The 13,554-nt window shown below is 41.0% G+C and overlaps 1 protein-coding gene across 1 annotated transcript in view; it reads right to left on the reverse strand.

Moving 5' to 3' along the window:
- Positions 1-13,554, reverse strand: part of cdh13 (cadherin 13, H-cadherin (heart)) — a 1,093,774-nt gene that overhangs the window by 148,833 nt on the left and 931,387 nt on the right. The window contains exon 8 of the mRNA XM_060837989.1: positions 5,811-5,951. Coding sequence (XP_060693972.1) covers positions 5,811-5,951 — 141 coding nt within the window. The remainder of the gene's footprint in view (positions 1-5,810; positions 5,952-13,554) is intronic.

The following is a 13,554-nucleotide window of genomic DNA, read 5'->3' on the forward strand; positions in this document are numbered from 1 at the left end:
CTAACTCACAACACCCCAGAACATTCCGAAATGCTACACAGTCCAACCAAGGATTCTTGAAGTGAAATTATTATTGTAATGTACGATAATGTGGCTGCCAATATGCACTCTGGAAGAACACATGAAGAACAGTAAGATAAATAGCAAGGAGCATTCCGTAGGCCACAGGAAATAGGTGAGTGCTTCCAGCATCACTGCCAGATCTGGGTTAATGACTGACAGAGAACTGCAGATTTCATGACAGCAATAAGAGTGACAACAGCTTTCCACTTATTTCTCTACTTCTCTTAAAGGCGCCTGACAATGCTCCTTTTACCCATCTCCAAACATATCATGACTAACTTGCACATCCTTTATCAGGCACCTATTTGCAGGGTTAAACTATGACACATCTCTTCCACATTGAAAGCAGACAAATCTCTTTTTTTTTCACACTATGCAATAGCACTTCTCTTCTGACCATCAAACTATCAGCACCCCACAGCACTTAATCCTCACTTCACTGTATGCTCACTTGATTGATTGATTTATTGTTGTCACATGTACCAAGGTACAGTGAAAAGTATTGTTTTTCAAGATATATGGGCAGATTGTACCATACAATGTGCATCAGGGTAGCAGAACAGAATGCACAATGCAATGTTACAGCCACAGAGAAGGTGCACAGAGAGAGAGAGAGAGAGAGAGAGAGAGAGAGATAGAGATCAGAACTAACATTTGACAGGTCTGTTCAAATATCTGATAACAGCTGGGAATAAGCTGTTCTTGAAACAATTTGTCCATGCATTCAAACTTTTATATCTTCTGCCAGATGGAAGAGTGTGGAAGAGTATATAATTGGGCTGGAGGGGGGTCTTTGATTATGTTGGTTGCCTTTCCAAGGCAGAGGGAAGAATAGATGGAGTCAATGCTTGAAGGCTGATTTGTGTGATGGACAGGGCTGTGTTCACAACTCTGTCATTTAATGCAGTCTTGGAAACAGCAGTTGTCAAAGATAAGATGCTTTCTGTGGTGCACCAATAAAAGTTGGTAATATTCCTTGTGGACATGCTGAGTTTCCTTACCCTCTTGAGGAAGTAGAAGCATTGTTGTGCTTTCTTGACCATTACGTTGATATGGCAGGACCAGGACAGACTGTTGGTGATCATTACTGCCGCGAACTTGACATTCCTGATCATTTCTACTTCAGCACCATTGACATAGACTGGGACATGGCCTCCACTCCGCTTCCTGAAATCAATGACTAGCTGCTTTATTTTGCTGACATTGAGGGAAAGATTATTGTCTGAGCACTCAATCTCTTTTGTGTACTCTGTCTCGTAGTTGTTTGAGATCCTGTCATCTATTCTTACTGATTGCAGTCTATGGGTCAGGAAGTCAAGGATCCCGTTACAGAGTTGGGAGTGAAGACCTCGGTCTCGGAGTTTAGAGTTGTGTTTATTTGGAATTATGGAGTTGAAAACAGAACTGTAGTCAATAGGTCACAACCTGACATTAGTATTCTTGTTATCCAAATCTTCCAGGAATGAACATACAGCCAGTAGGTGATTGGCAAAGGATCAAGGCGTTGATATGAGGCAAAAGTGAGGATTGCAGATGCCGGAGATTAGAGTCACGAGTATGGCGCTGGAAAAGCACAGCAGGTCAGGCAGCATCTGAGGTGCAGGAGAATCAGGCAAAAGCCCTGCATCAGGAATGAGGCTGTGAGCTAAGGGGGTGCAGAGATAAATGGGAACGGGTAGGGCTGAAGGGAAGGTAGCTGAGAGTACAATAGATAGATGAAGGTGGAGGTGATAGTGATAGTTCAGAGAGGAGATGGAGCGGATAAGTGGGAAGGAAGATGGACAGGTCATGAGGGCAGTGCCGAGTTGGAAGGTTGGAACTGGGATGAGGTGGGAGGAGGGGAAATGAGGAAATTGGTGAAAAGTTGATATGAGCCATGACTAATCTCTCGAAACAATGCATAATTGTGGAGGTCAGAGCTACCAGGCGGTAGTCATTGAGACACGCTGCATGATTTTTTTTTGGCACTGGGATGATCTTCTTGAAGCAGTAAGATCGTAGTAAGGAGAGGTTAAAGATGTCATGCATACATCAGACAAACGTCCAGGGCCAGGTGCATTAGTCACAATTTCTAAAGCATTACATTCAGGGATTATACTTTTCAGATGAAAAATTGCATTTTTCTGTCCATTATTTAAAAGATAAAACCAGCTAACTACAGACTGTCAATTTAACAGCAGTTGTGGAAAACTTAATGGAATCTATTCTTGGTGCCAGATTGAATGAGCACTCAAATGATGATAAGCTGATTAAAGAAAGCTATGGATATGTTTGATATAGAAATATACGCGTATTATCTGTACAGACAGGAAGTACTCTATGAACAGCAAAACACTCGGAAGTTCAGAGGAGCAGAGGGATCTTCAGGTGCTTATCCACAGATCCCTGAAGGTGTCAAGTCAGGTTAATAGGGTGCCTAAGAACATTCACGGAACACTTACCTTCATCAGTTACGGCATAGACTATAAGAGCAGGGAGGTCATGTTGAAGCTGTATGGAACTTTGATTCGTCCACAGCTGGGAGTACTATATGCAGTTCTGGTCACTACACTAAAAGAAGGATGTGATTACACTGGAGGGGGTGCAAAGGAGATTCACCAGGATATTGCCTGGCATTTCAGCTGTAAGGACAGGCTGGATAAACTTGGGTTGTTTTTTTTTGGAACAAAGAAGGTTGAGGAGAGACCTGACAGAATAGAAGTTATGTGTAGAAGATTATGAGGGGCATAGATAGGGTGAATAGAAAGCAGCTGTTCACCTTAGTCAAAAGATCAATAACAAAGCAGCATAAATTTAAAGCAAAAGGGGGGAGATTTAGAGGGTATTTGAGGAAAATCTTTTTTACCCAAAGGGTGGTGGGGTCTGGAATGCACTGGCTGGAAGGGTAATTAAGGCAGGAAACCTCACAATCTTTAAAGTGCCTGGATGTCATAACAATTTAGGCTATGGGCCTACTGCAGGAAGGCAGGACTACAGTGTAAGTAGAATACTTTTGGGATACTAACTTAATGGATCAAAAGACAGCACGGTGGCACAGTGGTTAGCACTGCTACCTCACAGCGCCAGAGACCCGGGTTCAATTCCCGCCTCAGGTGACCTCTCTGAGTGGAGTTTGCACATTCTCCCCATGTCTGCATGGGTTTCCTCTGGTTTCCTCCCACAATCCAAAAATGTGCAGATTAGGTGAATTGGCCATGCTAAATTGCCCGTAGTGTTAGGTGAAGGGGTAAATGTAGGGGAATGGGTGTGGGTGGTATGCGGGTCGGTGTGGACTTGTTGGGCTGAAGGGCCTGTTTCCACACTGTTAGTAATCCAATCTAATCTAAAAAGACCTCTTTTGCACTTGATGATTCTGTGATTCTCAGAAGAAATAATGTAAGACAGCTGGCAAACAGCAGAGGATTCACTGAAACAGCAAATTGTGTAGATGGAATAGAAGTTTGCAAAAGTAAAATAGGTAAAGATTCTTGAGGGAAAAATAATTCATGGCTAATGGATTTCCCTTCCAGACAGAGAGTCAGGCACCTGTGTTCTGCATGGGTTAGTGAGCCAATGGGGGTCTACACATGCTAAAACTTCCAGAGTCAGTGAACATCAGCAGTTACAACTGGTAAGAATCCCGCATGTAATACCTTGCAGCAGGCTTGCTAGGGCAGAGATAGAGGGCAGATTTTGTCATTTTGGCAGGGGCATCCTCTTCAATTTTGAGGGCAGGAGCCAATCAAGTGGTGCTATCAGGATTACTGTCCTGCCCAAGACCCCAAGCCACCTTCAAGAGCTGGTAGTCCAATTAGAGGGCATGTAATTCAAAGCCTCAGCAGCTTCACGAGATTGTGACAGAGACATCCTGAAGACCTGCTGCAGCTCACCAGTAGGCAGCCAAAAATTAAAAGATTCTATCTAAGTGATAGTATGAAGACCTTCCACTGAAATTGTTACGGCTGCAGGGTGACTTTCCCTGTTGCCGCCCTTTAATGCCTTCAAAAATAAAAGTCAGGCACCATTGATAAAATTCCTCCAACAACTGGACATGGTCAAGGACCATTCCAATATGGCTCTTCACCATTTTACCACACAATACCTTGCCCACTCTTCCCGCCCACTGGAAAGTAAAGTTCTGCCTGTAGATTTCAGACATCACGATGAAATCAAAACTGTTGACCTCGCACAAGGCATTGTATGAGCCATTGGAAAGGCTATCACTTTTCATGAAAATGTGGAAGAGTCCGCTACTTGTCGGTGAGGTAACATCTGGACTCCCTTGGTCCTCTGCATTTTATGCAAAACAGGATGATCGACTCCAGGAATGCATCAAACAGGTCTTCACAAGAAGGGCATATGTTAACCTGCTTCATTTACGCCCTTCAATTTAGGATAAGAAACTTTCAAAAACAGTAAAAATAATCATATTTGATTTAAATGATATTGTAACATGTCTAGAAAATCCAAACAACAATGACAATAGTCTGAACAAAGAAAGCTCCCAAGATATCTTGTTAGCATGGATGAGTTGGATCGAAGGGTCTGTTTCCATGCTGCACATCTCAATGACTCTATGACCCGCACAATGTAATTCTGTAATGTAGGTTGGGAAACTTGGCACTAATCGTCAGGCATATTTGTAAGGACTGTGCAACATACAAGTTCAAGGTAAGTGATACTGATCAGGTTATCTCTATCTGTGAATTCCTTCTAAATGTGATTGTATTTCATTTTGTGACAGTCTGTATTTTAACAGATGCATAGAGTCCATCACTATCCCATTTGCAATTTAAAATAGGGCAATAGCATAACCAACAACAAACTATTTCAGACTTCTCTTCTGAAGACTCATTATAAAAATATATTTATATACATTTACTACAATTTGGATAGATTTGAACATTGCAAAAATTTTACATAGCATGTGCTGGAAGGGTCCTCATGTATAAACTAACCAGTTCCAGGATTTTATCCTGCTATAAAGTCTTTAGCATTTTCATCATTTTCTTGTCAATGAACAGTATTTACAGCACAGAACCAATTGTCCAATGCTATTGTTAGGATTCACAAGTGACTCCTCCAATTCATCTAACCCTATCATCATATTCATTGTTACTATTGCATTTAAACCTTCCTCATTGGTGAAAGAGCAACCTTCACTATCAATTCCCAAACATGTCCACTGATATATACTTTTCAAACTGATTTTAAACTGCATCAAGAAAATATACCTAGTGATATTGTGAAATATAAACATATCAGAGCCTGATTTTGTGATTGCGCACAGCAAGGAAACTCAGCCATCATCAGTACACATTAAAAGACTGAACCTGACATCTGTGTTTTGCCATTCAATTGTTCCTGATAATACTGATTAATTACAACATATATGCTTTAGCAGACAGCTGCTAATTGCCTGTAAATTTATAATCACTTATCGTTAATTCAGCTCAGTTGAGAATGGTAAGCATTTATATTGTATGGACTAACATAGGCTATTGCCAACTAAATTAATTGACTATTTCAGTGCTTAGCTCCTGGAACAACCACTACAGTATGTTTACACTGAACAAACATACACAGTATGACAGGAAAGCTGGAGATTTCTGCCATGATTAACACTGATTGACACAATGGGTTCCATGGACCTTATTGCCAATTCCTGCTCTTGCTTCTCTTAAGCTAAAATTTGAATCTTAAGTTCAGCTTCTAACTGATGTTAAAGATGTCTAACAAAGTTATAGGATACTTATGCTATAACTCACCATAGACTTTGTGAATACAGGTGGATGGTCATTCTTGTCATCAATGATGATAGTTGCAGTTGCGGTGCCTGTCAATCCCACATCACTGCCTGCCATGTCTTTAGCTTGGACAATCAATTCATATTTCAATACTTCCAGGGTCTAATCAAAAAAGGAAAAACAACAACATTAGAATATTAACCATTTATGTCTTAGCTGGATGAAACAATTGCATTTATATCAGACATATCAAATGTTAGGAGATAAATATTATATTCAGGATTATGTCTACAAAATATATCCAGCTGACAGATAAATTGGAAGAGATTTTCTTGCCCAGTTTGCACATGGAACAATAAAAGAAACAAAATAAACACAGTTAGTCTAAACATCATTCTAATTTTCAGGCAATCTCAATCCTGCTGGCCATGTTGGAAACAGGTACAAGTCTCGCACATTATGAGTCTAATGATGTAATTACATTCCCTGATTTGGTAAGGGTGGTGATGGAAAAGGCACAGCAGGTCAGGCAGCGGCCAAGGAGCAAGGTAGTTCATGTTTCAGGCAGGACTCTTCTTCAGGACTGGAGAGAGGGGAAAAGGGTACAGAGGTAAATGGGGGTTGCGGAGGGCTGCTGTTGTGGCTAGGGGAAAGGTGAGCAAAGGTGGGAGGTGATACTGATAGGTTGGTGGGAAGTGTGGAGCAGATAGATGGGAAGGAAGATGAACAGGCAGGTCAGGTCAAGAGGGCAGATCTGAGTCGAAGGATAGGATCTGGGATGAGTTGGTGGGAGGGGAGATTTGGAAACTGGTGAATTCAATGTTGAGGCTGTGTGGTTGTAGGCGAAAGATGAGCTGCTCCCCCTCCAGTTTGTGTAGACAGTGGAGAAGACCCAGAATAGATCTTTCCTTTTGGGAGTGGGAGGACAATTGATGAGGATGGCCACAGGAAGGTGGGGTTGATTGGTGCTTAAGCACTAGACATGTTCCCTGAACTGTTCTGCGAGTTTGTGCTCAGTCTCTTTGATTTGTGTTACAGAGGTATTGCCTGATTCTCCAAGCCACAATTAGACATAGAAGTCGTCAAGGGCTGAACCATATGACTACACATTAATGGGGTGCTTTGTTGCCAACAGGAGAAGCAGGAAGCAGGAATGGCACTCACGAGACAGAATCCAGAGAGGGAGTTGGGACCACTTCCTACTGCTCTGCATTTGCCATCCAACTAAGGGCAGGTAATGAGTTCTTGAGGCCTCAGGTCCTATCAGTGGTTTGAAACGATGGATGCCATTAATGACATTAAGGCAGCTGTTCCTTCCTTCAACAGACTAAGCAGAGGCTGCTGCTTGCGCTAATAATGCTGAGCCAAGCTGCCAGCCTCTGATTGGTTGTCACCATACAACAGTGGTCTAGGACACCCCTGCCCACTGAAACAGGGTCAGCTCACACTTTTGGTAGAGGTAGCAGTACTTAGTTATCCCAAAATATTCAGGTCATTAACTCTAAAATCATTTGAAACTATACTTATACAAATTCTTTATTTTGTTTTACATTTTAAAAAATTACATTTAAAGTGAAATGAAGCTGAAGTGAGAACTCTCCCTTTTGGAAATATCAGGTTCTTTGCCACTTCAAGATCTGGCAATATGGTCAGGCTTTATAACATGCCAACAATTGAAGAACAGCTGAAAGCAATACTTGGGGTTCAGGTTGGGCTGGAAACCTGGCTTTCTGTAGATGGTCACATTTTAAGGTCAGAAGGAATGAGTGTCTTATGATGTAGATGGTCTACAAAGTGACCATTCTCTCTTCCAGGGAACTGTGGGCAGGCTTTCCAGTCTCTTTAATGAAAAGTTGCTGCACTGTACCGTAATTTCACCTCTGGCATGAACCTCGGCTGCATAAAGACAAAGATCTAGGGGTTGGCAGGGAGGGGATACATACCAAGCATTTACAGTAAAATTTTCCACCTGAACAGGTTCTCTTTCACGTAGAATAATTAACAAAAGAACGATCTTATATTCAGACAGCCAATCTCTTATTTAGATTAGATTACTTACAGTGTGGAAACAGGCCCTTCGGCCCAACACGTCCACACCGACCCGCCGAAGCGCAATCCACCCATACCCCTACATTTACCCCTTACCTAACACTACGGGCAATTTAGCATGGCCAATTCACCTGACCCGCACATCTTTGTGACTGTGGGAGGAAACCGGAGCACCCGGAGGAAACCCACGCAAACACGGGGAGAATGTGCAAACTCCACACAGTCAGTCGCCTGAGGCGGGAATTGAACCCGGGTCCCTGGCGCTGTGAGGCAGCAGTGCTAACCACTGTGCCACCGTGCCGCCCAAAAGAGCTCAAAACCAAATTGAAACACATTTGGATTATTAGTTGTACATTTGACGTATATTAAATGTGTTTTTTTAATACTTGTTAGCACTGTCACAACACAATTTTGAAATCTGCCTCACACTAGTTAGATTAATGAAATATAATTGAATAGCTTGGCCGACTTAAGATTTTTCCTGAACATGACAAATATCTATTTCAAGATGGCTCTGCAGCTTTAAGAAACTGAGCTGAGCATCAGGATTGTGAATTTCAAATGTGGCATTTGTTACACATACACTTGTCTTTCAATTTCAGCAGCATTATCTACAACACCATCATTCTCCCTAAAGTGGTTACTGATGCAGTTAATTGTGCTATAACTGACACTTTCTCCTTCCGCGTCAAACATAAATCACGGAGGAGCATCATCAATTGTAATTTTCTGTCACTGTATGCAGTAGCTATGAAATTACCCGGATTGTGACAGTCAACCCTCTGATGAAATTGAAGAAGAGTCTCTTTATCTCAGTAGACTGGAGTGATGGATTGATAGCAATATTCCCTTCACAATCCAGAGAGCAAAGATCGGAATCTCAGAGCTATTTGGTAGGCAAACCTACCTTGCTCAGTTGTAACAGCTATATCTCTTTTAGGACAAATCCTGAGATGCAGTGCCCTGGGAGTGTAGATAGATGCCATTGCTATCTATAAGTGGGCCTCCTGTTAAATTATAGTTGATGTGCTTTGGCGCCGTTGATGAGAAGGCTGCATCCTGATTTAATGTGGTTGAGATTGAGGAGCAATTTATTGAAACCATCTATTTGATTGACTGTTGAAGCATGGAGTTAACTATTTTCAACTTCTTATTAAAACAGACCACAAGAAAGGGCCCTGTCATTTGATCCTTGCTATTTGTCAATAATTCTTGCTGTTGCAAAGGTGCAAATAAATCCCTTTGTTATATCCAATTCAATCAATTTCTAGAGCATCATTGTTAATTTGTATTTGTGAAATTTTAGGGCTCACCACCTGTTAAAATGTACATTTACTTTGAATCGAAATCTCATTTGTACTGTTCCAACATTGGGGAACTTGATGTGATGTTTGATCGCTTGTCCCATTATTTGTAATCATTATAACTGCTATCAAGGTGCTTCCGAAAGAAGTAAGCATCTGCCTTGAAGAGTTGGGATCAGTGGAAAACTACAGCTATGTTCTTTATATCAATCTGATCATTGTTTAATAAAATTCAAACAACAGAACTACAGGATTTATTGCCTTTCTTAGCATGGACCCTGTCGCTCAGATGCTTTTTGTAATGTCTTCGAGAATTTTTCTCCTAAAAATGTTTCTTTCTCTCTTTTTCCTCACCCTCCTGCTTTAAGGCACTTCCTAAAGACACCTTTTAGAACAAAATTTTCAGCTATTTTCTTAATATCTTATATGGTTCAATATAATATTTTGTTTATAATGGTGCTTTGAAATGCCTTGGGATATTGTCTGAGGTTGAAGGCATGAATGCAGACTGTATTTGTTAATGAGATGACCTTTCATATCATCTGTTGCCTGCATTTCTATTAAGTATATCTGTTTTTAGGTCATCAGCTGTTCTTGCTCCAACTCTTCTTTTGAACTGAGACGTGCTTATCTTTCATTTGTGATGATCAGTATCCACCCAAATGTCAACCTGTCATTTCTTCTTCAAGATGCCAAGGCCCTGTCATATTTTATTTTAAGCAGTTTTTGTTTTTGATTCAGGTTTTGTAGCATAAGTGTTCATTCAAATTATCTGTTCTATACAGATATTTCACCCTATTATAAAACAAAGAACTATGGATCTGAAAAAAAAGAGTCACCCATTCCCACATAGTCCTAGGTCCATCATCGTGTTATGCGAGCTGTATTCAGTACAGCTAACCCATTTTCTCACTCTTAGCTCTAATTATCAATTATTCAGCTTTTCCTCTGTCCTGGCCTGCTATATAGTACATAATCTCCTGGTTTACCCACCCTGTTCATATCTCTCTCTGCCTTTGGACTCTATCTCCAGTACTTAGTCACCTCTCCCCTCTCCCCATTTCCCCTACATTGGCTTCAGCATAAATACCACTTTTTCCTATCTACTAGCAGTTCTGATGAAGGGTCACCAGACTTAAAACTTCTGCTTTCTTCCTACACATGCTGCCAGAGCTGCTGAGTTTCTCCAGCAATTTGTTTTTTTTCCCCAGACGTTATTCGAATGTTCAGTTCAGTCTCTTACTATCTTACTTTCATAAAATCTAGCCTGTAATAGAGCAATACACTTTCTTCACCCTCAGCAATTAATGTTAAATGTCACATTCGACACTGCATGACAATTGTCCCTAGTCTTAACTCCACAGACCTTTGCTTTCATTAATACCTGCTGGACTAACACACACATATATCTTTAATTAGTTGAATGTTTGACAAAAGAAATCTAATAATCCTAATGCCCTTATGGCATCAGTTTAATTAAAAGTTGGTCACAAAGTTCAAAGAAATTTATTACCATGCACTGTTTTGCTTTTGATCTGGTTGCTACTTGCTACTAACACACTTATTATAGACCATTCATTTATTCAGAACATACTGCAATGATTTTCCTGCGAGCTTGGTGATGTCATGATGAATAAGTATTTTTATTACCATTACTTATGCTCAGTACAGTAATGTTACATGAGATCATTGGGAAATAGTTAAATCAGGTGAAGCTCAATGTGAAGATTGACTATCAAAATGTCTGTCATGCCTGTTTCCTGATGAAGGGCTCCGGCCCGATTCTCCTGCTCCTCAGATGCTGCCTGACCTGCTGTGCTTTTCCAGCAACACACTCTCGACTCTGGTCTCCAGCATCTACAGACCTCACTTTTTCCTATCAAGATGCCTGTATAACCTTTGTTCCTCATCTCTTTCTTTGGATGTGCGATAGAAACATGTGCTGGCTTTTAGTATGGCAACTCCCATGCATCCTTTTACAGAGTTCTAAGGAGAGAACAAGGGAAGACTAAACTGAATGTTACACTTAGCCTGAGTAATTAGGAAAGTGTTCAGGTGAGGTATGAACAACATGCTACCCAGAGTGCCGTCCTGGATGATCAACATGAGGATGTTAAAGAAGTACAATTTCTGAGTGAACACCATTCATTCAAACCTTGGGATTTGGGCTTTTCCTGATGAGGAGTGAGCCAGGAGAGGATTCATAAAGTCTTTTCAGATATTTTCAGAGTTCTCCTTGGTCTCTTTGCTCCTCATCAAGGAAGACCAAGAACAGTGGAATGGCCTGAGATAGAGGTACTCTTACAGTCCCTAAAAGGATATGTGATAGTTGCGATTTAAATGCCACTTATTCTAGACATGAGCCACGTGCTTTATCACAAATACTTTATGTTTAAAGTTTGATCTGCCAGCTCAAGTAAATCTTCTCCTGGTTTGAGCCAATTCCCAATTATACATAGAAAACTCACCCTAATGCATAAAATGATTAAGTTTCATGCTTTCTGAAAGACTAAATTGTTCCCTGTATGTCTAGATTAGAATGGCCCTGGAAAAGTGCAGCAGGTCAGGCAGCATCCAAGGAGCAGGAAAATCGATGTTTCGGGCAAAATCTCTCTCCCCTGGAGGCTCCCTGCCTCCATTCCTGATAAAGGGTTTTTGCCTGAAATGTCGATTTTCCTGCTCCTCGGATGCTGCCTGACTTGCTGTGCTTTTCTAGCACCATTCTAATCTAGACTCTGGTTTCCATCATCCGCAGTCCTCACTTTTGCCTGTTCCCTGTATGTGATAACAGGGTCTGCTTGTTCTGTACAGGGAGGCTTTGTGCCTCACATAAACGAAGGATGGGCTGATGGGAAATCTCATGGTTGATGTCATGTGATCATCTGAATCTCCTTTAGTACCATGATGGCTGGAAGGAAAGAAAATGAGGGACTGAGTGAGGTGAAAGTGGGTGTCACACTTTGTTGGAAGTGGTACAGGCAGGGGAAAGGTGTGAGTCATCCTAAGTGAATGAATGGACATTGTAAAAGGCATGCGGAGTTGAATGTGCTGCATTTTGGGTGGGTGAGAATGAATGAGGGAAAATGGGAAGAGGATAGCACTCTGTTGCATAAACTCCATCCATCAGGACGTCCAAGTCCCTGTCCATAAAGCGAGGTTACAATTTCCCCTTCTCTGCCATGTCTGGGTTAAAGGTCAGCCACCATGCAAGGTAGGTCTGGATTCATCATCATTGTCTAGGCTTACAACAACCTTTTAGGCACAGCGCCAGCATCAGGAATGCTAGTCCATTACAAGATATCCTGGCAGTAGTAAGTCGTTCCAGTGAGAGCAAGTAATAGAAATGGACTAGCTTCACAAATGCATCACCATGAGGGCGGGGTAGCTAGTTTGAGTGATCTAGCAAGAACTCTCACAGAACTTCACAGGAATAAACCTTCTGTGAAATTCAAAGCAATTGATGCTTGGCCAATATATCATACAATTTATCCAATCAGCTTTTGATATACCAAATGGTTACATCAATGTTGAACCATACCATTTGGGTTAAGAATGCTTCAGTTACTTTCAAGAGACTTAAGGACCAAATCTTAACTTGTGTATTAAATGATGTGATTTATTTGGATGCATTATTGCAATGAAGCACCTGCAAAGAATATATGACACAATTGGAAGCCTCATTTAAACAGTAACAGCCAGCTGACTTAGTCATAAATCTTGTCAAGAGTGGGTTTATAATAAAAACACAGGTAACTTACCAAGAACACCAAGCATGTGATGTCAAGGTAAAGGCTTTGATAGATTTACACATTCATAAAATGAAAAGGGAAATCATGGAATTCCTGGAGTGGTGTGGCTGCTATTGAATGCTTGTGCAAAACATCAGCACAATTGCTATTTATTGTTCATGTTACCTAATAGATAATCACTGGCCCTCAGCTTAATTTATCCAGGTGTTTATAGTTTGTGTATTGAATATGAGTAGTAACCTTGGCAGTGCCAATAATTAGGGAAGGGAGGTCAGGCTGAGTGTCTGCAAGGAGATAAATCGCAACAAACAAACTTAGCACAAACCTATGTTAGAATTCATGGCCTATGGAGATCAATTCCTCACCAACTTAATCAGCTAAGCATATGAGGCATCCTGCTCTTTCGAGCTCAGTAGGAGACAGTTGCTGTAAAATATCACGTTCATGTGAGGCAAAATAGTTTCCAATGTCTCTATTCTTTGATTCCAAATTTGTCTGAATTTAATTGGACTATTTTTCCTTCAAAGGAATTCATGGTATTGTGCAAAAAGTCCTTTGTAAGTCTGTTTTCATTGGTTTACAATCAAAAGATGCAGTGACACACACCATTCAGGGGTGCATCAATGTACCACTTACATCTAACATCATTATGCTAATGCATGA

The sequence above is a fragment of the Hemiscyllium ocellatum genome, chromosome 17 (assembly GCF_020745735.1).
Source record: "Hemiscyllium ocellatum isolate sHemOce1 chromosome 17, sHemOce1.pat.X.cur, whole genome shotgun sequence".
NCBI lineage: Eukaryota > Metazoa > Chordata > Chondrichthyes > Orectolobiformes > Hemiscylliidae > Hemiscyllium > Hemiscyllium ocellatum.